This window comes from Drosophila innubila (genome assembly GCF_004354385.1).
Source record: "Drosophila innubila isolate TH190305 chromosome 2L unlocalized genomic scaffold, UK_Dinn_1.0 4_B_2L, whole genome shotgun sequence".
In the NCBI taxonomy this organism is placed as follows: Eukaryota; Metazoa; Arthropoda; class Insecta; order Diptera; family Drosophilidae; genus Drosophila; species Drosophila innubila.
The window spans coordinates 7,244,505-7,267,027 of NW_022995372.1; the positions used below are offsets into that span (position 1 = coordinate 7,244,505).

The window sequence follows — 22,523 nt, forward strand, 5'->3', positions numbered from 1 at the left end:
TCCAGAACTAGCTACAATAGCTAAATTGGCAACAGTGAACACAATTCATATTTGGGTATTTTTCATTTTTTTTTTTACCCATTTTCAGACTTTTTTTTTATTTTCTAGAATTTTACAAATTTATGCACATTTTTTTAAGAATTTTCTTGATTTTTTGATAGAAATTTTTTTTTTAGAAGTAAATTTCGTAACTTCTTTTCCCAAGGGCTGATGAACTTCGAGCCTTCATTAAAATGTTTACCTTAAATTTGGTCAGATTTGAAAATTTTAATTTTCATCAAATTAATTAATTTTTATTGAGTTTTTTGCATTTTTAAAATTTGCAATTTTTATCAGTGGTGGCAAACTTTATGATCAGTGATGATGACTTTTGAGCTAAGATGAGATGGCAGAAGCGCCACCTACTTGGCAGCACTGGTGTCGAAGGCTGCCACCCTGCAAAATTTTCCGATCTGGTTTGATTTTTTGTACTTAAAGTACATAAGTATGCACTGTTTATTTATGTTCAGTCGCTGCTGCTGAAAATTATTGTATATTTAGTTTTAACATATGAATAGTGGTTTTTAATTATATACGCAACTACTACGAATAGAAAATCTTGTAGTCTGTCTCAACGGTGGCGATTGCGCGACGTACGACTCGGTGTTTGTTTGCCCCAGTGTGTTTTTCTAATGTGCGCGTCGCTGTTGAGACCCAGAAATAGAAATTCTCTTGCCAAACCGAAACAGCACTTTTTGTATTTTATGTATGTATTTACATATGTATATTAAGTGAAAGCGCGTGCTTTAGTCATATTTATGCGCGTGCCCAGCAAAAAAGTAAAACATAACAAATAAAATAAGTGTGTGTGCTTGAGAGGGAGGGGAGGAGCAAAAGAGTCCCACCTCATTACTCATCCGTCTATTTTATGCGTGCAAAACGAACAACGAAAAAACAACAATAACAACTGCAACAACGATTACATACAACGAACGACGACAAGCAGCAGCAGCAGCAGCAACAGCAACAGACGGTGCAACAAATGTTTGTTAAATTGCAACACAGTTGAAGGTAAGTAACTAGAAAAATTAGAATGATAAACAAAACAGAAAGAGAGTTAGACAAACGGGAGATGAGTCACAACTATTATTATTGCAAAGGGAGAGTTCACTGGCATCGCCCATTCACTCAATTGATGCGTCACTCAAGCTCCACAAACACACACACACACACTTGCACAAATATCTTTGACAAATGCAGAGCAATTGCTGCTGCTGCTGCTGGCGCTGCACTGTCTACCTCTGCGTGCTTTCCCCTCCCCCTCAGCACACAGTGGGAAAAACAGTCAAACTAGCTTATAAAAAATGTTGGTAAAGGTTCAGTTTGGCAGCTCGAGCCATAGAGCGAGACTTAAGTTCGGTTCTCAAACCGGCTTATATACTCCCTGAACTTAAGGTTTGGGTTCGAACCTTTGTTCAGTTGAATAAAAAAAATTGGTTTATTCTTTTAATTGTTTCTTGACTTTTTAAATCAATTACATTTTTTATTAAAAAAATTTGAATTTTTCTAATAACATAAGGGAACAAAATTAAACTTTTTGTGTGTTGATTTGAAATGCATAGAAGTTTTTTTTACTAATTTGGGGTCGCTGATTTCAAATCTGATCTCCATTTTTCCACATCAGCGAGCTGAGTTACAGGTACTAATCGAATTTTCGACTTTATCCATTAATGAAAGTTAAAAAAAATCATAGTTTTACTCCTCGTTTCGCGATTTTCAAAATTTTGATTTTTTTTCCAAGGGAACAATTACGTCTCTAAAATGTTTTCTTAACTGAATATGGTAAACCGTTTTCAAGATATTCCTTAATCTATGTCTTAATCTTTAAAGGTTAGTAAAAGCAACTAATTTAAATAATTTTTATTGATCTATAAAAACGGTCAATTGTATTTTACTTATTGTAATTCTTTAATAAGCTCCCAACTATATAAATAACGATACTTAAAATTGACCAACAAATTACCACACATGAGGTAAAGTTAATCGCAAAGATTCGAAAAGTAGTCTATTTCGAGATTGTAAAATTTGAAACGCTATATTAGCCGATTTAACCACTGTGTAGCTGCGGGCGCAAAAAAAGTAATTTCAACACATTTCTTGCACGCTTTCTTATATGTATGTTTGTATGTGTGCTTGCTGTTGCGGCAAACGTTATTTATTGCCAAGCTGAAGTTGTTGCACTGTGCTAAGGTTGAAGTGTCTGCCACTTATGCTGCACATAATCCATAGGGTCAATAGCAGTCAGCCAGGTTGGGTTCAATTGCCGCCTTCAACGCTGTTTGCAAGTGTTTGTTTGTCTTTTGGGTAAAAAGGACATGAAACGAGTCACGGCACGTTTTCAACACAAACCCCAAAAAGTTACGACCAAAATTTGAACTGTTGCCAAAACGGAAAAGAATAAAATCACCTTGGGATTGAGGATTGTGGCAAGTCAAAGGCATATCCACAAAGTGTAGTCAGTTTTCTGCCTGTCCTTGTAGTATGCCAATTGAAAAAAAAAAACATAAAAGTTGCCAAAAGAAATGTGTTTAATTATGCATGTCCTCTGGCACAAATTGAATTGAAAGCAGTTGAAAATTCGAACTTATAATTAAAAATAAAGCTACTGGAAATAGGCTAAAAATATCTAAAAAGGATACTTACTACTACGATTTATAAAGGATTCTTATAATACAGGTAAATTATAAGATAAACACTATCGTATATTTCTCTTATAAGATAAAATTTAAAATCCGAGCATTTTAACAAATTTTTCAAGAATATATAAAATAAATTATAATATATTGATAATATCCATTTATATTACATTTGACTTTTAGAAGTCACTGCTTTATTTTAGGAAATATTTTAATTGATATTTTCTTTAAAGAGAAAAGTAAATATGCTAAATGAATTCATTAACAAAATATACTTACCTATATTATATTTCTTGCATTACGCTTGACGTAAATACTGGACTAAGTATAGGGAAATTTGATGAGTTTTTCTTTGCGCAAAAATAAATGTCATTGACTTTTCATTTTCACTTTTTGTGTCTCATCAGAAAATTTTTAAAGTGTATGTAATTATTCCAGAAATATTTCATACAAAAAACTTTGCACTATCTGATTTTATGAAATTTTTTCTTGTTTTGCTCTTTAATGAAGGCGTTTCATTAAGATGTAGACGTTTCAAACACACACAAAATAAGACAAATCGTAACTATTATTAAACTAAGAGATACCCTGTTAGCAACTACAAGTTTCTTTAGCATTTGCGAAAAATATTGTTTCTTCCCTCGGTTTTTAAAATAGTTTTGAGAGTTTTTATTTTATTGTTTATACGTTTAGTTTGTTTTTTTTTTTAATAGGATAAGAAGTTAATTCAATCGATCATTCATTAAAGTAAATTTCCTCAAGCACATATTACCATTATCGCTGTATGTACAGGGCATAATCAGTTGGTATTTCATGCCTGGGACTTTCAGTTTGTGGTTGAATGCAAAGCAAACGAAATATTTGTTTTCTGCTATTTGTTGTTGACCTCATTTTTGTCGATGCGATACGAAATATGCCACATTGAGTTAGCAATTCGATATTCACCGATGTTCTGTACAAATTATAAGCTGCTCGCCCACGTTTCTCTTTCAACTGCAACAACAATAACAACAGATGAAGATGAAAACATTAAAGAGTAGACAAGACAAAATGAACTTCCACTTAGAAGTGGGCACATGTGTGTGTAAAAATAGAGATGAGATGCAATCAAATTATATTATGGCCATATATCTTCGGAACGTACAACAAAATGCATCTCAAGTGCCCATCTTAAATCTCAGCATCGACATTGGATTCGAAACCAGTCATGACAAGATTTTACTAGCTCTCGAACTGAATAAATTCGGTTTGTAGTTTTTTAATACACTTGGAGAAGGTAGTCTAGTTATCCTATAGCACATGTAATATTTTAAACAAAACTTTTTTATGTTTTTTTTTTTTATATTTTTTTTCAGCCATATCGAGCTGAGAATTCGAATGTTTTGATGAAATCTTGTACAGTTTCTTGCTTTTCAGTTTGTGTCTTTATATAGCATATTTATTTTTTTTTAATCAAAAAAAAAAAAATACAAAATTGCAGTAATTTGACAACATTTCATCAAATCTCATCTCTATATTCTGATTATTAATTTCTAAGTGCCATAGATAAGATCCAGTCCTCAAGGGTATCACAAATTCGTCACCCTGCTCTTACAAATTTCTACAAGTTGTATATATTTTCTTTTCTGACTTTGCTTTATTTTCTTTGGCTTTTCTGTTGTTCTATGCACTGTGACGATATCTGAGAGTAGAAAACCGAAATGTTTTTATTTTTATTGTATACAATTTTACATTTACTTTTACGTTTGATTTTTGCTGCTATCCAATCGCAGCCGCAATTTCCTTACACCTTTTCAATTGCTCTTCATTCGACAGTTTCTGTTTTTTTTTTTTTTTACACTTTACTGTGTTTTTCGATATGCAGTTCTGAAAATTAAAAAAAAGACGAAAGGAAAATGAAAATTTCCCTTGTCAAATTGCGCATTTCCGGATGCTGTTGCTGCAGCATCATTATAATTATTTGACATCAGAACCGAGATTTTTTTTAGCGACAGATTGTTTATAAGTATGACCAGATTTTAATTTCTATGTAGGGGAAAGTGTGTATATGTGTGTGTGTGTGTGTATGGATGCCTCCTCCAACTGCTGCTGTCGCCGTCGGCGGCATGCGCAAGTTTAATGAATTAATTAAAAATGGTTGTTGGCATCGCAGCTACTGCGACTGCGACTGCGACAGAGACGTTGGCTTTGATTCCCTTCTCTGTGTGCTTTGTGGCATGACCTCTGCTTGCATCATTTTATCTGTCGTTACGACCATGCACAATGATGAGCTGCGTTGAAATGCAACATATATTTTATTTGATTGTTTTCTGTGTCCCTCTCCCGTCCGTGGATGTTACGATATATTTTTTCAGGGTTAGTTGAACAATTTGCGGTTAGAAACAAGACCTATTCAAGAATTAGCATATTCTTGGAGACACTAACAATATTTAGATGTATTTAGATGTAGATCTAAATACATATATCTTTCCTTAGGATTTGAAAATATTTAAATTGAAATTCGTATAACTTCTAGGTTTTCAATGATTTTTTTTGTTCAGAAACAAAATTAAATTTAAATCTGCTTTCAATATTTCATCAGGAAAGATTAACAAATTTTTTAAAATTATGAATCATTTTTATTACACTTTTTGTTTTTAATATTTTGAAAATCGTCTTTCTTCTGCATTAAACCTGATTTACATATTCATAGTTTTCTTTATAATTTAAGCATTGACAAAAAAATTACCAAACTGAGTGGAACAGGTGAATTTATTCTAAATTTTTTCAAAGATTTCCACATACATTTACTATAATATTTAATCGTTCATCGACGATTACTAAGCCCATTAAAATGGCGCATATTCCAAGTTCTAATGATGTCAACTGTATATTGTATTTTCTCAATTTTATTTGCATATGCTGAGCAAATATTTTTGTGGATTTTTTCAAAACAAAAGAACAACAACCATAAAAGAATGAAAAAAAAACATGAGAATATTTCTCAATGAAAAGAAAAATAATGTAGAGACCTCCCCGCTAACTGCTTGAACAGCGCCATGCACTTGTCTAATCCCCCCGCACACCCCTTTACCATTATGTGATAAACCCAATCCATTCCCAAACGTATTCTGATGCCGATTCTCTCGTTTGTCATATGTGTTTTTCACAAAAATATGCGCTGTATCCGGTCATATATAGAGTCTATATATAAGTACGTATGTTTTGTTAAGTATCGCGATCATTAGTAGAGAGAGAGAGAAAAGCTGACAGAGAGGAAGAGAGACCGAGAGAGAGAGAGAGAATGGGGAAAGCCGTGAAAATTCGGTTTATATTTTTTTGTCCGCGTTTTGTGGCTCGTGAGTGTCGCCAATGCCGTGTCGCAGTTTCGTGGAAGCAATGAACGTGTGCGGTGCAACCAAAGGCGAAAAACGGCGAATAATTCGTAAAACAATTGATGGTTGAACAAAGTATATATAAGAAACGATAGATATACAAATATCTAAGCATATTAATATATGTGTCTATGTGTGATTTATCAAACACTAACGTGATTCTCTCAAAACGTGACCTTGTCTGACAAATAATTCTCCAACTAAACGATAAATTGCAGCCGAAAAGTCTGAGGAACTCTCCTCCTGTAATGGCCACAATTTTAAGGTATTTTGGCAAGTGTCTACCTATTATGTACATACATACATATTGTATCTTGTATGTATATATATATACTAGATCTCGCCTGATTTCCATTGGCATATGGGAAGTCGGCACGTCAAGATTTATATTTTCGTCGCTTGTTATTTTTGGGCTGCCAACGGATTTTTGGCGAAATAAAAAACATGTTTTTTTTTTTTCATATTTGTGCGGTTATTCATTGAAGCAAACAACAACTATCACTTGATTCATCTGCAAATTTTCGTATTCATAGAATATTCCGAAAATTTGCAAACAATCCGAAAAAAAATTTGGCTCAATAAATTTTACATTTTCATCTGGATAGTAAATTAATTTGGGAAACACATGGGAATCACTTATTTTTATTTTTTACACTCTTTAGGAATCCATATATTTTTTTGAATTTCTTTAACGTACATATATGCTTAAAATATTTTTAAAACTCTAGAAAAATCTTAAAGAATTTCAAACATTTTTCTTTTTTATATGTACTTATAGACATAAGTTAAAACGTTTGACGATCTCTGAGAATATAACAGATATTCATATACATTTATCACCTAGAAATATTGTTAGCATAGTTAAAATGTTTCTAATCTAATCAGAGCTTGTTCACACATTGAAGAATTATCAAAAAATCAATCTTCCGCTAATCGTTATTTGAAGGTCTCTTGTCATCTTATAAACAAATTTTAGAACATATCGTAAAAACAGTGATCGTAAATTTGTGAAACACATGGCAAGGCGCGTTGTTTATGATTTATATACCATTTTGATAAATACAATATTTTACTCCTTATTGCCTTTAAAAAATATTGCAGCATTTCGTAATCGCAAAAAGTTTCCTAATGCTTTTAATGTTTTGACCTTGGCCATCGATTGTTATGATCTGAAAAAAACTGAAAACGATTGCACGCGTTTTCCAGACACTTGTCCCAATGATGTTATATATTGTTGAACGAAAAATGTCAAGGAACATGTCTTTGAAGCACGCGAGATTTGAGATTCTTGGCAAAAAAGAAGCGAACAGATGTTTTCCTAAATGTTTTTGGCTATAATAATGTTTTGTGAGCACTAAAAGCGAATGGAATTTTCATCACGTTAACGAACAGCGAACGACGATGACGATCCGCATCGATTAGATTCGTGTGGGAATATTTTCAGATACATCTTTTTTATTCTTGTGTGTATGTATATTTCATTGAACAATTTCTTACTTGCACGCGTTGATATTTCAAGTTCAACAAATGATTTGATTAGATTTAATTTAAGTTTTTTTTTTTTTTTGATTTAACAACTTTGTTGATAGAGCAACTTATAGCAGAGTTTGACAGAAATTTCTCACACTTATTTTAGTTTTTATTTTATTAAAATAAACCAAAACTTAATAATGGTTCAACGAGTACAAGTTACTGGGGCGTGACATTTATGTTTAAAACATTGAATTTAATTTCAATTTCTTTTCATAATAAAGAACACACAACAATTAAATTTTTAATTCAATTTCAGATAAATATTAATTTCAATTCTATTCTTTATGTAGAGGCTAAAATAAAAATTTCATTCAATTTAATTTCAATTCAATCTCATTTATTTTCTTAATTTAATTTAATTTTTCAGTTGAAGCAAAACAGAGCAGAGTTTGAAAGGAGTCGGAGGAACTGGAGCCACAGTCAATATGGATCAACCGTTGATTGTGCGGGCCGAGTACTCGTTTATGGGCAGCAACAACGATGAGTTGTGCTTCCAGAAAGGTGACCTGATAACGGTGACACAGCGCGAGGATGGCGGCTGGTGGGAGGGTACATTGAATGATAAGACTGGCTGGTTTCCCAGCAACTATGTGAACGAGTACAAGGCCCAACTGCCACTCACAGAGACCATACGACCGCCTGAGGAGATTCAAGAGAATCGTTCACTGGTGCTCAAGGATCTGCTCGATTCGGAGCGTGCCCATGTCGCCGAGCTACAAGGTCTGCTCGAGAATTTCCTGGAGCCCATGCAACAGACGCAAATGTGAGTATTTTTCTTAAGTTAATAACATTTATTAAAATAAATATATGTGTGCCAACTATTAAAATACTAATTTTTGTGACAAATATGTGACAATTCAATTTGAAAAATAAAAATAAAATTTAAAGTAATAGTTAGTAAATGATTATTATATCAAATTTAAGTCCAATTATTATTTAGTTAACTTTTAATTTAAATCGAAAAATTAACATTTTTTTTTTCATTTAAAATTAAAAATAATTAATAATAATAATAATAATAATAAATTCAAATCTAAATCTTACGCTTTTTATAGACTCAGCCAGGATGAGTATGCGCAGCTCATGTGCAACTTTGTGGAGGTGGTTCGCACCCATGAGGATCTTCTGACACAGATCGAGGAGTGCAATGATCGTGTGGGTAAACTGTTGTTGGGCAGTGCACCGCTGATGAAGAAGGTGCACCAAGCCTACTGTGCCGCTCATCCCAAGGCCATAGTCATACTGGACAAATACAAGTGAGTTTTCGCTAGAGGTGCATTAACTCTCAAACTGATTTAACTTTTTATTTCAGGGATGAGCTGGAAAAGTATATGGAGCGTCAGGGTGCAGCTACGCCGGGTTTGCTGGTGCTTACAACAGGTCTCTCCAAGCCATTTCGACGCCTCGACAAGTACTCAGCCATGCTGCAGGAGCTGGAGCGGCACATGGAGAGCTGTCATCCGGATCGTGGGGATACACAGCGCAGTGTGGCCGTTTACAAGGATATTGCAGCGACTTGCTCGGCCACACGGCGTCAGAAGGAGCTGGAATTGCAGGTGTTAACTGGTCCAGTGCGTAACTGGCAGGGTCAGGAGCTGAGCACACTGGGGGATATCATACACATGGGCAGTGTGGCTGTCGGCGCTGATCATCGGGATCGCTACTTTGTACTCTTTCCACAAACGCTGCTCATACTGAGCGTTAGCCAGCGCATGAGTGCCTTTATCTATGAGGTGAGCATGCAAAAGATTCAGACTTTAAAGAGCATTATACCCGAGACTCGTGTTGTATGAAATTGGCCGTGGAAGATATATATTTTATATCAGCATTAAAGGCCAAATTGATCTAGTCTAAGTATATATAGGTATATCAGAGATTTTAAGAGCTAGAGCTACCAGACTTTTATGAACTCGATGTAATTGAATCAAAGCGTCTAGCACTTAAACTATAAGAGCTGGAGTATCCAAATCTATTGTACAGATACGAACTATTTCCACAGAAATCCGAGTGTTTTCCTAATTCTAAAATGCTCTTCTTCGCACTCTGAATCTGAAATCTGGAAAAATCCCACAACACCTGCAGTTGTTGATATAAAGCTTGTTGTGGTGGTGAACATTTTATGTTATTATTATTTTTCCTTTTAATAATTTATTTATTTACTTATACTTAATCGCTTTTAGATCATATAAGTATTATGTAGATGTAGTAGTTATGATGGACTTGAGTTTTTCAAAGTATGCAGTTTTTTTTATACCATTAATTAAAACAATTATTTTGTACATACTTAACGTGCTTCTAACAGTCGGAAAATCGACTTTCGCGTAATGACTCGTTTATTAACTCGTTCCTTTGCAGGGTAAATTACCACTGACGGGCATCATTGTGAATCGCCTGGAGGACACGGATGCCATTAAAAATGCCTTTGAGATAAGCAGTCCGCTAATTGAGCGCATTGTGGCGGTCTGTCAGGGTCCCAATGAGGCCAACAAATGGGTGGAGCTGCTGAATGCCAACAATCCCAGTTTGCCCATGGGCATCAAGAGACAGCTGAGCAATTTGAGCAACTCCTCGATCGGTGGCCAATTAAATGCAGCGCATGTAAGTTTTCTGTTTATATAATAATTATCAAATTTAAAGCTATTACAATTGTTTCACAATTAAAAAAAAAATAACGAAAAATTAAAAAAATAAACATATATATATGTGCATATGTATATTGATGAACTTGGCAGCTCAGTCAGCATCTGGACGCGCGTGGTTATTGCACACGATTCTCGCTGTGCGCCTACTACAATCAGCAGCATCCACAATATCCACAGCATCCACAGCAGCAACATCTTCCAACATTTCGCATCACATTGCCGCCAAGTAATTATCCGCCCACAGCGCCATATGCGAATCTCAGTGCACATTTTGCTCGGCTCGTAAAGGCGGGTCGTCTGAGAACGGCCATTGTGAAGATGCTATTGTATCCACAGGCGCGTCAGAGCATCGATCTCAAGCGGATTGCGTTGCGCAAGAAACGTTGCCACAAGGCAACCGCCAAGTTGCTCAAGGATATCAATGCCAATGTGGAGGAAACAACGGCATCCTCACAATCGGAACTGGAGCGTCAGGATGCCTTTGAGTTGCCCACGGATTCGGAGAGCTATGAGGATGACTATGATGACGAATATCTGCGTAGTTGCAATTCGGATCCATTTGAATATGTGAAATTTTATCAGAATCGTCCGGTGGAATCCACATGCAATTCTACGGGCACTTTTGTGGATCATGGCACGCGGCAGCGTCACAGTTCATCAATAAATCTAATCAAGCTGGACTCCTTGGATGCCGATGAGCTGCTTGTGCAGCACGAGCTTAAAAAGGAATCCCTTGTTATTGGCTCCAGAGCATTGCGTGCTTTGGCCAGAAAATCAACAGAGAGAAACTCCAGTGTGCACACTTCGACAGCCACCATTAATCTGGGTGGTTCCAGCATCACCAACTTTGTGGAGGAGGATGAACTGGAGGATGAGCTGCCTTCAGCAATTGTCTACCATCCAGCAACGTTGCAGCAACAAAGTTCCGATGCCAGTTCCATGTATGGTGCACGTTTGGGTGGCGCTTTTATGGCCTGCGAGAATTTGGCCAATATGCACGATGATCTCAGTCTCGGTCACGTTCATGGTGAGACGAAGGCAGTGAAGCAACCAGCTGCACCACAGCTGGCAGGTTCACCCACCGAGCGGCACAGCATGCCCAGCATATTTGTGGGCAATCGCTTCAATCGTTGCGTGGATACGGAGGTGTATGTGCCCACCTGGCGTGAACGCCACGAGACGCAAAATCAAAGTATCGATGCAAAGATCTTAAACGAGCAGGAGGACTGTGTGCATGCGAGTTCCATGGATTTGCCAGCTGCCTGTCGCACCGCGCCGGATCAGCTGCAGGCGGAGCTGCTCTACAATTTCGAGGAGGCAGTCGGACAGAAGCAGGAAGGGCAGCTAAGAGAGCAACGTGTGTCCCACAAAAGTGACAGTCCCTCCACGGGAAACGCACGAAATGAACCCGCAATACGCAGCAGTTCCAGCAACGAACTCTGCATCGAGGCAAAGAGTGGGAAGCGACAGCCAACTGAAAACCAAAGGGATTCCATTAGACGCTGCATAAGCTATCAATACCTGCAGATGAATAATCGCCCGGCAGCTGCTCCGGCTCCTGCGCCACCTTCAAATACCACGCCAGGCAAACGAGATCAACTCCACAACGATTGCAAGTGTCGCTGCTGTGAGAACTCACAGTGTCCGAGTCCACGTTCCAGCGATAGCGGCATGGCCGGCAGCTGCACCATTGCCTCTCCAGATCCACCCAATCTCGAGTGTTGTGGTCACGATGTGCTCGATCATGTGGAGCCGGAGCGACGTTTTGATGTCTGCGGCATGTTCCGGGAGAAGTTCTTGACGCCAGAAGCAACTCAAGAGGAGGTGGAAACGGATCAATCAAAGCCATCTCCATCCGAGCCAGTGGAGCCCGCCACGCCCACAAATCCCACACATTTCCAAATCAATACAAAAAGTATTTTTCTGGCCTCCAGTTCAATGGATGAAACAACACGTGCCACGCCCATTCATGCCACAAACGAGCTGCTCTTCAGTGGCAGCTGCTCGGCGGACCAGTTGAATGAGGATTCCGGCCAGCCAAGGCCCACGTTCAGGTCGGGCATGTATGCCCATTGGTGGAAAAAGGAGCGACTGCCTCCAGAGGTGCTACGCGGCATTGCCAGTGCGTATAATAAACGTTTGCCGTCGACGAAAGCGAGCGGCAGCAAAGATTCCAATTGCTCGCTGGGATCAATCTGTTCCAGCTGCTATTGTTCGCTGGGTGCGAGTGGATTCAGTGAGGGTGCCATCTACTGCTCCCTATGCCACAATTGTGCGGAATCCACCGAGACAAGCACCACAAATACAACCACCACAACAGCATCCACCTGCTCCAATTGTCCCATATGCAGTGGAGATCTGGAGAACATACGAAGACCATCAGCTGCCGCTGTCTCAGCTGCTTTGCGTCTCTCGGCGGCACGTGATGCATTTGCGGCACAGACATCTTATTCCTCGTCGCTCGATTGTCCCATTTGTGCGGCACGCGTAGCTTTAGCAACCGAAGAAGGCAAGCAAACCGAAGTGAGCCGCCGTGACACACGTCGCTTGGATATGTTGAACCACAATTCAATCCCAGATCTGTCACAGATCTCTCCCCGCCCTCAGGCTAATCCAAAAAGCTCGCAATCCAGGCGGCATGTGCACGGCTCTCTTGTGCACGTGTTTCCGTTTCGTTTGATTGTTTTGTGCATTCGTTTTGCTCACTTTTCCACATCCACTTCCACACTCTCCATACATTCACATATTTTCATTTTCTAATTTGGCAAAATGTGCAGCATGCCACAAAATTTGTTTAATCATTCAATAGATTTGAAAGAATCATATCAGGCATTCAATTCATCCAATTCAGTTCAATTCAACATGCAATTGACTAACATGTTTTGGATTGCAACCAGTTTGAAATAACGTTACTCAAATTGCACTACCTCTCGAATATAAGTTCCAAAAAGATTTGTCAAACATTTAATTAGTTAACTTGCTTAAAGTAACTCAATACAAATATATTTTGAATGGAGATAGTTATTTTCTATGAAAAAATTACATAAATAACTATTTAATATTAATTAGTTGATATTTAGTTTCAGCAGAAGAAAGTTAGCTAGCTCATTTTCGCAGTCTTAACTCATATGAACAGCTCAATCTAAGATTTTTATTACAAAAAAATAATCAAAAGTATTTATTAAGTAGACATTTGAAAACGGCAAGACCTGGGAAGCTGAAATTTTCACACGACATAGCTAAGACAATATCATAGTTCATAAAAAAGGGTTCAAATCTTTTAGTATGAAATACTTTGTTGTATTTTGACATATTTTATGATTATATAAATTTTTTTAGTAAAGGAAAGTTGAAATTATTTTAGAAAGTATATGCAAAGTGATCAATTTGAATCTGTTAATGTGAATTGTATTGAATACCTTTCAACATTCCTCATCCTCCTTTTTCTACAATCACATTGCAACCGTTGCGCGCACTAACCAAAAATAAGAAATATAAAAAAGCACAATTAAAGTTTGAAATTTTAAAAGTCTACAAAAAAAAGCTAAACGAATTACAAAACATTTATCTACATAACGAAAACGAAAAGAAAATAAAAAAACAAAACTCATTCGATTTGATTTGCTTGCTGCGCTTTGCTGCCCGATGGACTGCAGATTTGTTGCCTGTACATTGTTATTGTTGTTATTATTGTTGCTGCTGCTGCTGCTGATGTTGCTGCTGACAGCTGCCAAGATTGATTGATCCTCATTGATCGTATAATGTTAAATCAACTGAAACTAATTGTGTGTTCTTTTCGTATTCATTTCTTATTTCTTCGAACAGATGTCTCCGCCATCGAGCCACAGTCTGTTGTTGCCGCCCGGCAGTCGCAATCAGACGCCGCCAGTGCCGCCGCTCAGCAGCAATCAGCAACAGCAACAGCTGGCGGGAACGACGCTTGTGAATGCAGCTACTGCGATGTCACAACACAAACGGAGCCTGTCGTTCAATCATCACCTCAGCTACAACCAATACACGCACACTCAGCCTCCACAACATCTACTGCATCCACCACAACCACCAAGTCTACCAAGTCATCTGGGGGCTCTAAGCCACAAATCAAGTTTAGTCCCGACACCAAACAACAAGACAGCAGCGGTAGCAGCCACGGAAAGCAGCAGTCAGGCGGCAATTCAGGCAGCGGTAGCAGCAGCAGCGGCGGCATCGGTGGCAGCGGCGGCGCCAAACGCAAGGAAAGGAAGCACAAAGGGTATGTCTTGATTTATGCAACTCTCAGTACTACGAATTCTCAATACTTTTGGGTTAGTAATAGAAAGACACTTAATTAAACTCACAATAAAAAGTATGAAAAAGAAAAGCAACATCTAGAAAATTCATGTAAAAAGCGGAACTACACTTTTTCATTAATATTAGATAAAATTTAGTATTCTTACTCCGGCTTAGATTTATTTATATCTGAATATTTCTGTAACTTGAGCCAAATATGAAACAGAAGTAGAAAAAATGTCACGATAAATCACTATAAATAAATAAAAAAAGAATTAAACATTTTTTGATATCGCATTTTCTTAGTTTTTGTTATACGTATACCAATTTGTTTTTCTAATTTAAATATTCTTATAATTATTTCCGCATTCAAGTTTAAAAATGTTGTTTTATTTTTTCTTTATTAAAAGCTCATTTTAGTATATTTCGAATTATGTGCTATACATTTTTTTTAATTAAAAATTTTTTTTTTAGTTCTCTAATTAATATTTCCTCAGCTGCTTTTGCTTTTTCTTGTGATTCCATAATTTTTTTTGATATATTTTGGCATTCTTATTATTTGTCGAAAATTTGATCAGGTAATCCGAGAGCTAACCACATTTGTTTTATATATTTCCAGCTAATTGGACCATCAGCTGTTTACGTCCCACACCGCCATTGCGACCCAGTCTATTAAATGCGTCAAGTGGTTCTGGTTCCGGTTCCGGCGGCAGCTCTAACAATGCCCTGTCCAGCTACTGCAGCGGTCGCAAAAATCAGCCCACATTCGAGGAGGATGCCCTCGTGTTGCGCGTCTTTGAGGGATACTGTGCCGCCTATCAGAACAGCGCCCGGAACACCATACACTCCGGTAAGTTCCGACGATCACCCATGTGCTACGTCTAGCGAGGACGATGCTACTTATAGAAAATTTATTTGTGTTTACTTTTACCTTCTTTGCCGTCTACTTGAGTTTTACGGAAACACTAAAGTTTTCCTTCTAAGTTTGATCATTAAATAAAACAAAATTTTTGGCCAAATTGCTTTACCTCACACATACACAAACACTCCCACACACACACACAGACACACGCCCACTTAAATGCACAAAAGCTGCTCAAGAAAAAAAATATAAGAAAAGAATGTTTAATTTGTTTGGTTTGGTTTCATTTTTAACAATTCGTTAAACGTTTCACAACAATAAACAGAAAAAAACTTGAAATAAATAAAATGAATTGTTTCTTTAAAATTGTATTAGTTGATAAGCATAGATAATTGTTTGGCGCTCGAATAAAACTATAACAAATTGTTTAATTGGATATTAATATTTGATTTAGAATAAAAAAATTCTGAAATTGGTGGCTCAGCAACAAGAAAAATCAACGAACTTCTTAGAAATTCATGAAATTTTATATTTGTTTTTATTTAATTTGCATTATTAGTTATGAGTGTAATAATTGTGTTTAAGCAATTGAATGAAAAGCGCTATTCAAATCATCAATTATTAAATTGTAATTGTAATTTTAATGCTAATATGTTTTTGGTCTCTTTATCATAATAATAATATTATTATTAATAATAAATATATAATAATTGGTTAAATTCCCATTAAAAAATGTAAACCTCAGTTTAATTTATTTAGTTATTGCTATCATTATTACATATCATAATCATTATCATATTCATAAACATACATCATAGTTTTAAGACATACTATACTGATTGATTGTTAGGTTCTCCTTTGTTCTCCATCTCCATGTTCAGTTTTGTTTTATTGGACTAGCTCGTATTTCCCCTTTGGTTGTGGTTTTTTTTCATCCTTGCTTTCACCTTTTCCACAAATTGTTTTCCTGCTTTTTCTGGATTGGTTTCATTTCATTTTTTGAAGCACACACACACTCCACAAACTCCACACACTCCACACACTCCACACACTCCACACACTCCACACACTCCACACACACTCCACACACACTCCACACACACCCCACACACCGACACCTACATGCTGTCATTTTACCTCTGCTTTACCGTGTTGCTGTTGTCTTTTGGTGTCCATATTAATTGGTTTTCTAATTTGTTGATTTTTTTCTTTCGGTTTCTTGTTGTCGTTGTTGGTGTTTTCGTTTTTCGTTCTTCAAATATCTTCATTTTCTCTCTTTGTCTTTCACGCCTCTGCCAATCCAACAACAATGACAATCTCGACCTCAACTTCAACTTGAACCTGTGTAGCGTTGCAGCCCTGGACACCCTGTTTGCCCATCCGTGGTGGCAAACTGAAAACGAGCAAAACCTTCTCGACCTCCAATCCGCAACTGCCTTTTATAGTCAATGCAACGCAATTTACACATCAACAGCAGCAGCAACATCAACAGCAACATCAACAGCAGCAACATCACCACCACCAGCAACAACAACAACAACAACAACAACAACAACAACAGCAATCACGCCAACATTCAGCTGGCAGTTTGAACTCTTCTTTCATTTGGCGTGAGGCGAGTCCCAATAGTTTCAATTTGTACTCCAGCTCAGTGGGATCCTCTCTAAATGCTGCACCTGCTCAACGCTATTCACTAACTGGGGCAGCAGGTGGCACGCCCAGCATTAAGGATTATCAGCGGGCATTGTCGGAGGAGCGTGCCACACGCAAATCATTGAATCGCCTGAAGAGCGGTTTTGGCTCTGGCTATGACAATGTCTGCACCTCTCCCCTGTTACCGCGCAAGAACAAACCGTCACCCAAGTTGCTGGCTCAACAATGCTATCAAGGTGGGGGCAGCAGCAGCTACAACACCACAACAACGATTGTGAAACCAAATCCTGGCGGCAGTGCACATCCTGGTCTCTATGATAGACGCCTCAATCGCTCCTTTGAGACATCAACATCACATCGTTATGCTGGATTTGGGGCAGGTTACCTGATGAACTGTGGCGGTGCATTGAGGACAAGCACCTTGCAACGCAGTACACCACAATTGGCTGGTGGCGAGAGATCCGATGACAGCGATGTGGAACGTGGCGAACATGGTTGCACCTCTCTGTTGCGCAATGGCGGCGCCACCAATCGAAATAATAATGATGGAAATGCTGGCAACTTGGAACTGAATCCGGATGGAACTAAAAGGCAATCGGGTAGCTGGTGTTGCGGTAATTTTGTCATGAAGCAATGGCGCAAAATCAACCATCTCTGAGTCACTCTGTGTGTGTGGTTGTGGCTGTGGCATGTCCTCATTTCAGAGCTCCACACACGAGCATCAGCTTCATATCCGTGTTGTATGCAAGGCATTCATTGCTGTCGCCTGCTGTTGTTGCTGCCACAACGCTCGCTTTGCTTTGAATGCGCCCGCTCTGCAGTTATGGCTGCTATATAAATACTTAATTATTTCTAGCTTCATTTGTTGTTGCTAAATGCTTCAAAAAATACATATAACATAAAAAAAATGCCAACAGTTCTTAAACAATTAAATCTTCAAGTCAAAACTGGCGAACTAGCTCTAGTTTCTGTGTGCATATTAATTATTACAACTTAAGCAGATCTGTAAAGCTACTTGTAAAAGAAAACACTTAATTTAACTATATGATGGTTCTTCAATTTAAATTAATAATATTTAAACGTTGATATTATTGGAAAGTATTTCCGTTTTAATTGAATTTCGAGCTTTTAATGTATTAAAAAGATGAAAACTAAAAGAAATAGATTAAGTCGATTATTTTAAAAATATTTATTGATCGTACTCTACAGATCTGTTCAATTTTAACTGTGCGTATTTGTGTTATTTTTAACTATTTCTTTTTTAGTACATATACTAATTGTAAGTAGAGTGATCTGTAAACTAGATACAAAAAAGAAAGACTCAGCCAAAAAAAGACTACTTAGCTATGAAAATTGAATATTTGGATACTTGTAGGTTAAACTTGTATGTACTAAGTACTTAAAGTAGCATGCCGCCGATTACTTGCCCCCACTTGAAATTAGTTACTCGTACTTGAAGTGCAACTGCAGCTGGTTCCTCATGCTAAATGAACCTTATAACTAGTAAGCAATTTAGCGAGGCTTTTACATTTTCCGTCCATGGCTTTTTACGGAACAACAAGTTTGCTATAAACCGTTTACTAAATATACTATATATATTTGTGACTTAATATACATGATTTGCCATAGCTTAAATAATAGTTACCTATATAGAGAAGATGTTTATTTGTGACAATTTGGTGGTTCCAGTGAAGGTTCCTTTGTTACCTGCCTAGCAAAAAATATGAAAAAAGGAAAAAAGATATTGATTAAATTAGATTGAATCAAAAGTATGTGTAATCAAAAAAAAAAAAAAAAACATTTGAAACGCTTTAAATGTTAGTCAAGCACTTGGCAATAACTAGAAACTAAACTAAAAGAAGAGATAAAAAAAATCAAAAGAAAAGTACATTATTGTTGTGCAATATTATGTTAAATTTAATTAATAAATTATGTGAATATAATGAACGTAAGCTGTAAGTGTTTTGTGAAACGTTGTCTAACCAAATACAATTACCAACTAACTATTATTAATATAATTATTAAATGCGTTTATACGTTTGTATTGTATTGATTATATTCGTTAAATTCTGCGAATATTTCAACGAAATCAAAACATAATTTAAATAAAATCATTTATATTAAAGAATTTTTTTTGTATTTTGTATTTGTATCTCTATTTGCATTTGTATTTGTGTCTGTTTGGTATTTGTTTAATTATAAATAAAAAAGAACATAATTATACTACTCACATAACATGAACATAACAACAAAAATTACAACAATCGATAGTAGTTTATAATTTGTTTATATTCTAGTCAAATAATTTATTGAAACCCCCTTAATATGAAATTATTTGTTGCACTTCAAGAACTAAGATTAGAATTGTTAATTGATATGTAAAAAATATTAATTTATGATTTAATTTTAGTGTAGATCACATTATTATAAATTATATAAGAGATATTATATAATTTGCAGCTATATACACCCAACTCACATCATTGATACTACTCATACACATTACTCATTATTCATAAATTTTAATTCGCTCTTTGTGCTAGTTAAACACAATAACACTAACATCGTATTCCCGTTTATCCCGTTTACTTTTCTTATAACACACATACTACCGTATATCACATCGCATTCCGTATCCGAATCAAATGGCAGGCCTTGAGAACGAGGACATGACACCGACATTGAGGCAACTTTGGACCGCTATAAAGCAAATGCAACTGGATATGTCACAGATCAAGCTGCAGATCAACGAGGAGCGAGCGTTGCGTGCCGACTTGCAACAGCTGTTGATGCAACATCTGGAGACGAGCAGCGTCAGCAGTGGAGCCAATACGCCCAAGTGTTGACTATGTAAATGAACCAAGACGGATTCCCACTGAACCACAACATAACCCGCCGCCGCTGCTTTTATCTTTAAATTTATAAATCTTCACTATATTTTTTTTGTTTGGCAGCTGATGAGAAAGAAATCATAAACCAAAAAAAAAACTAAACTAATTATTGTAACTAAAATGGACTTTAGAAATTGCTTAAGTATATAACTTTATAGTTTGTGAGTGACATTGGGGACAATACGCCAACTGCATGTACAATTTGTTGAGCAGCTGCTTCAGTCTAGCCATTATCTATCTAATCTTTCTTATATTTATTATAAATTCATCTTTGAGCTAGGCAATCCGTTGGCACATTGCATTCAACTATTTGTAGCTATTAATTTAAGTATAATTTTGTATTTGTGTAGGTTACAATGTGTAGAAACATACACAGCTCATTACGTTGTCGGGAGACTTGTAATTGATTTGTACAAGTATTGCAGTTTTGATAGCCTTAGTAAAAATAAAAACTCTAAAAACGTGTGCCAATCCTTTTAGTAAATTTTAAGCTAAAACAAAAACCGTAAACAACGCTCAAAACATGTTGTAGTAAATTTAATTCAAGTGTATACAAAATAAACATTATTAAAAATATATAACTATGTCGAGCGTATAAATGAATTTTTAATAGATCATTTTTATATGGTTTGTAACAGCAACTACATAAATTTTGCTATAATATTTTTTTATAGCATACTTTTAAGCAACATGTAAATAATCGACATTTTATTGCTGCTTTTAGGCGAGTTAATAAATCTTAATTGCATAGTTCAAAAGCTCATTAATGCATATTTAATTGGCAGTGTTATAAGTGCTCAGCTAGTTTTTTTTATATATTTACAGTATGCTTAATAATTTATATATAAGAAAATTTAATTGTACAATTGAGAGAGTTAACTATGCAGTGGGATTAAGATAATAATCTTAACTCGGACGAAAATTGTTTACGTAGTGCGAAGCAATGTTAAACAATGTTTGAGTATAACTGCAAATTGTTAGCTTGACAATTTAGCCGCATAGTTTTTTAATGCTCTTATTTTCTGCTCTGCTTCACACAGTGCCAAGCTGTAGCTGTATCCGAAAGATACATTCGTCAGTTTGCGGCGACATGGCGTACATAATGAGATTACAATCAAGTAGCTGGCGACAAATGAGTGACAAGCGCTGTGTCTCTGAATCTGGCACTCAGTCAGTCTGGCAGTTTGCAAAACAATTTCAGTATGTCAGTAAGGAGTTGAGAACAATGTCAAGTCTGTCTATCCATTTTTCTGCTGGACTGGACTGAAGCATGTGGAGTATGTGTCACTTCCACTTCCTTCCTTGCCACATGGACACATAGTCTAATCTCAGCTTGTCTCAGTGTCTCTCACATTTGTTTTGTTTTGGTCGCCGGATGACGATGACGGAAGTTTTCGCTGCCACAACTGGAAAAACTCTTCGGTCCGTGAGGCATTTTCCTCATCCCGCCCTTTGCTTGTTAGCAAAAATTTACTGCAGCTGCTTAAATAAATGGTCGACCATTTGTGACTTTGACTAAAGCTAAAAACTTTAATGACAATCATTAGCGCGCCTCTGGCCCGCTTGTCTTTCATATTTTCTACAACTCTTACTAGCATAAATTTAATTATTAATAATTACCAATTATGTTATGCCTTGCAATTTAACACAGACAAAAGGCAGAGTAAAGTCGGCAGTCGACATTTATTGGCCCAAAGGCTGCTGTTGTTGCAGCTGCAACTTTATCCAAAAATAATAGTTGCTAAATGGGAAAATCGCCCAAGAGTCAAATAGCCTGCACAGATTTTTGAGTTCCGCCTTAAAGACTCGCTCCACTTTATTCGCATATATAGTTAACCCATATATACAGCTGCTGCTACAGCTTTACCTCCCCATCCTCATTCTTATTTTCCTTTAGCTCCTCTTCCTCCTTTCCGCCTGCCAAACATGTCTGTCAAGTCAACGCCATTTGGTTGCAACTCAATTTTATGTTGTTGTTTTGGTCTTCGTCTCGTGCTTTGGCCGGTTTTATATTTAGAAAATGATATTATAATTTCTAATGTCACTCATCTTGTGGCTGCACAAAAGCCAGAGTTTACTCTCTGTACTCGTATTTGTCTACTTTGGTTTAACTATTGTTATTAGCTAAACACATGGCCATAAACCTCTCCGAGATTTTTTTATACTTGGTAACGAAACTCTTACCATTAAGTAATGGAGATTTTTTAGTTAGTTTAGCGAGTATTTTTATTAGAGTACTTAAGTTCGAGTAAATACTTTATGATGGGAACTTTCGGGCTTGACATGTGTTGAGTATCTAATGAGCTTTGAGGCATAATTTTGAAAATATAAATTACCTTTTTCTTTAAAAATGCTTTACAAATGAATTGTTGGTCTGTTAATTTATTTTTCAATTTTAAGTATAACTTTAAGGACCTCAGTATAATACTGAATAGCAATAAAAATTATTGTTAACATAAAATTTATTAGTACAATCATGTGCTTCTACTTTTAACTTAAACGCATCCACGATAAAATTTACGTTTCTAGTTTCTATGTTGCATTTGAATTTTGATTTTAAATTGTTACTACTAATGAACTCGTTTATTGCATTTATGCATTTAACTCAATAAGTTAATTAACGA

The 22,523-nt window shown here is 36.4% G+C and overlaps 1 protein-coding gene across 4 annotated transcripts; it reads left to right on the forward strand.

Annotated features, from left to right (window-relative positions):
- The first annotated feature begins 497 nt into the window (after positions 1-497).
- On the forward strand, positions 498-20,483 carry LOC117780241 (rho guanine nucleotide exchange factor 7). 4 transcript variants are annotated; one of them, XM_034616687.1, is made up of 9 exons: positions 498-1,050; positions 7,950-8,345; positions 8,638-8,838; positions 8,895-9,315; positions 9,938-10,180; positions 14,050-14,476; positions 15,113-15,343; positions 16,705-17,622; positions 19,661-20,483. In XM_034616687.1, exons 2-9 carry the CDS (start codon positions 8,008-8,010, stop codon positions 19,852-19,854), a joined length of 2,973 nt encoding a protein of 990 aa, XP_034472578.1. In that variant the 5' UTR covers positions 498-1,050; positions 7,950-8,007; the 3' UTR covers positions 19,855-20,483. The 4 variants fall into 4 exon arrangements, with proteins under 4 accessions (XP_034472578.1, XP_034472580.1, XP_034472581.1 ...); XM_034616688.1 differs by lacking the exon at positions 498-1,050 and adding an exon at positions 6,221-6,314; XM_034616689.1 differs by lacking the exon at positions 16,705-17,622.
- Positions 20,484-22,523: the final 2,040 nt, after the last annotated feature.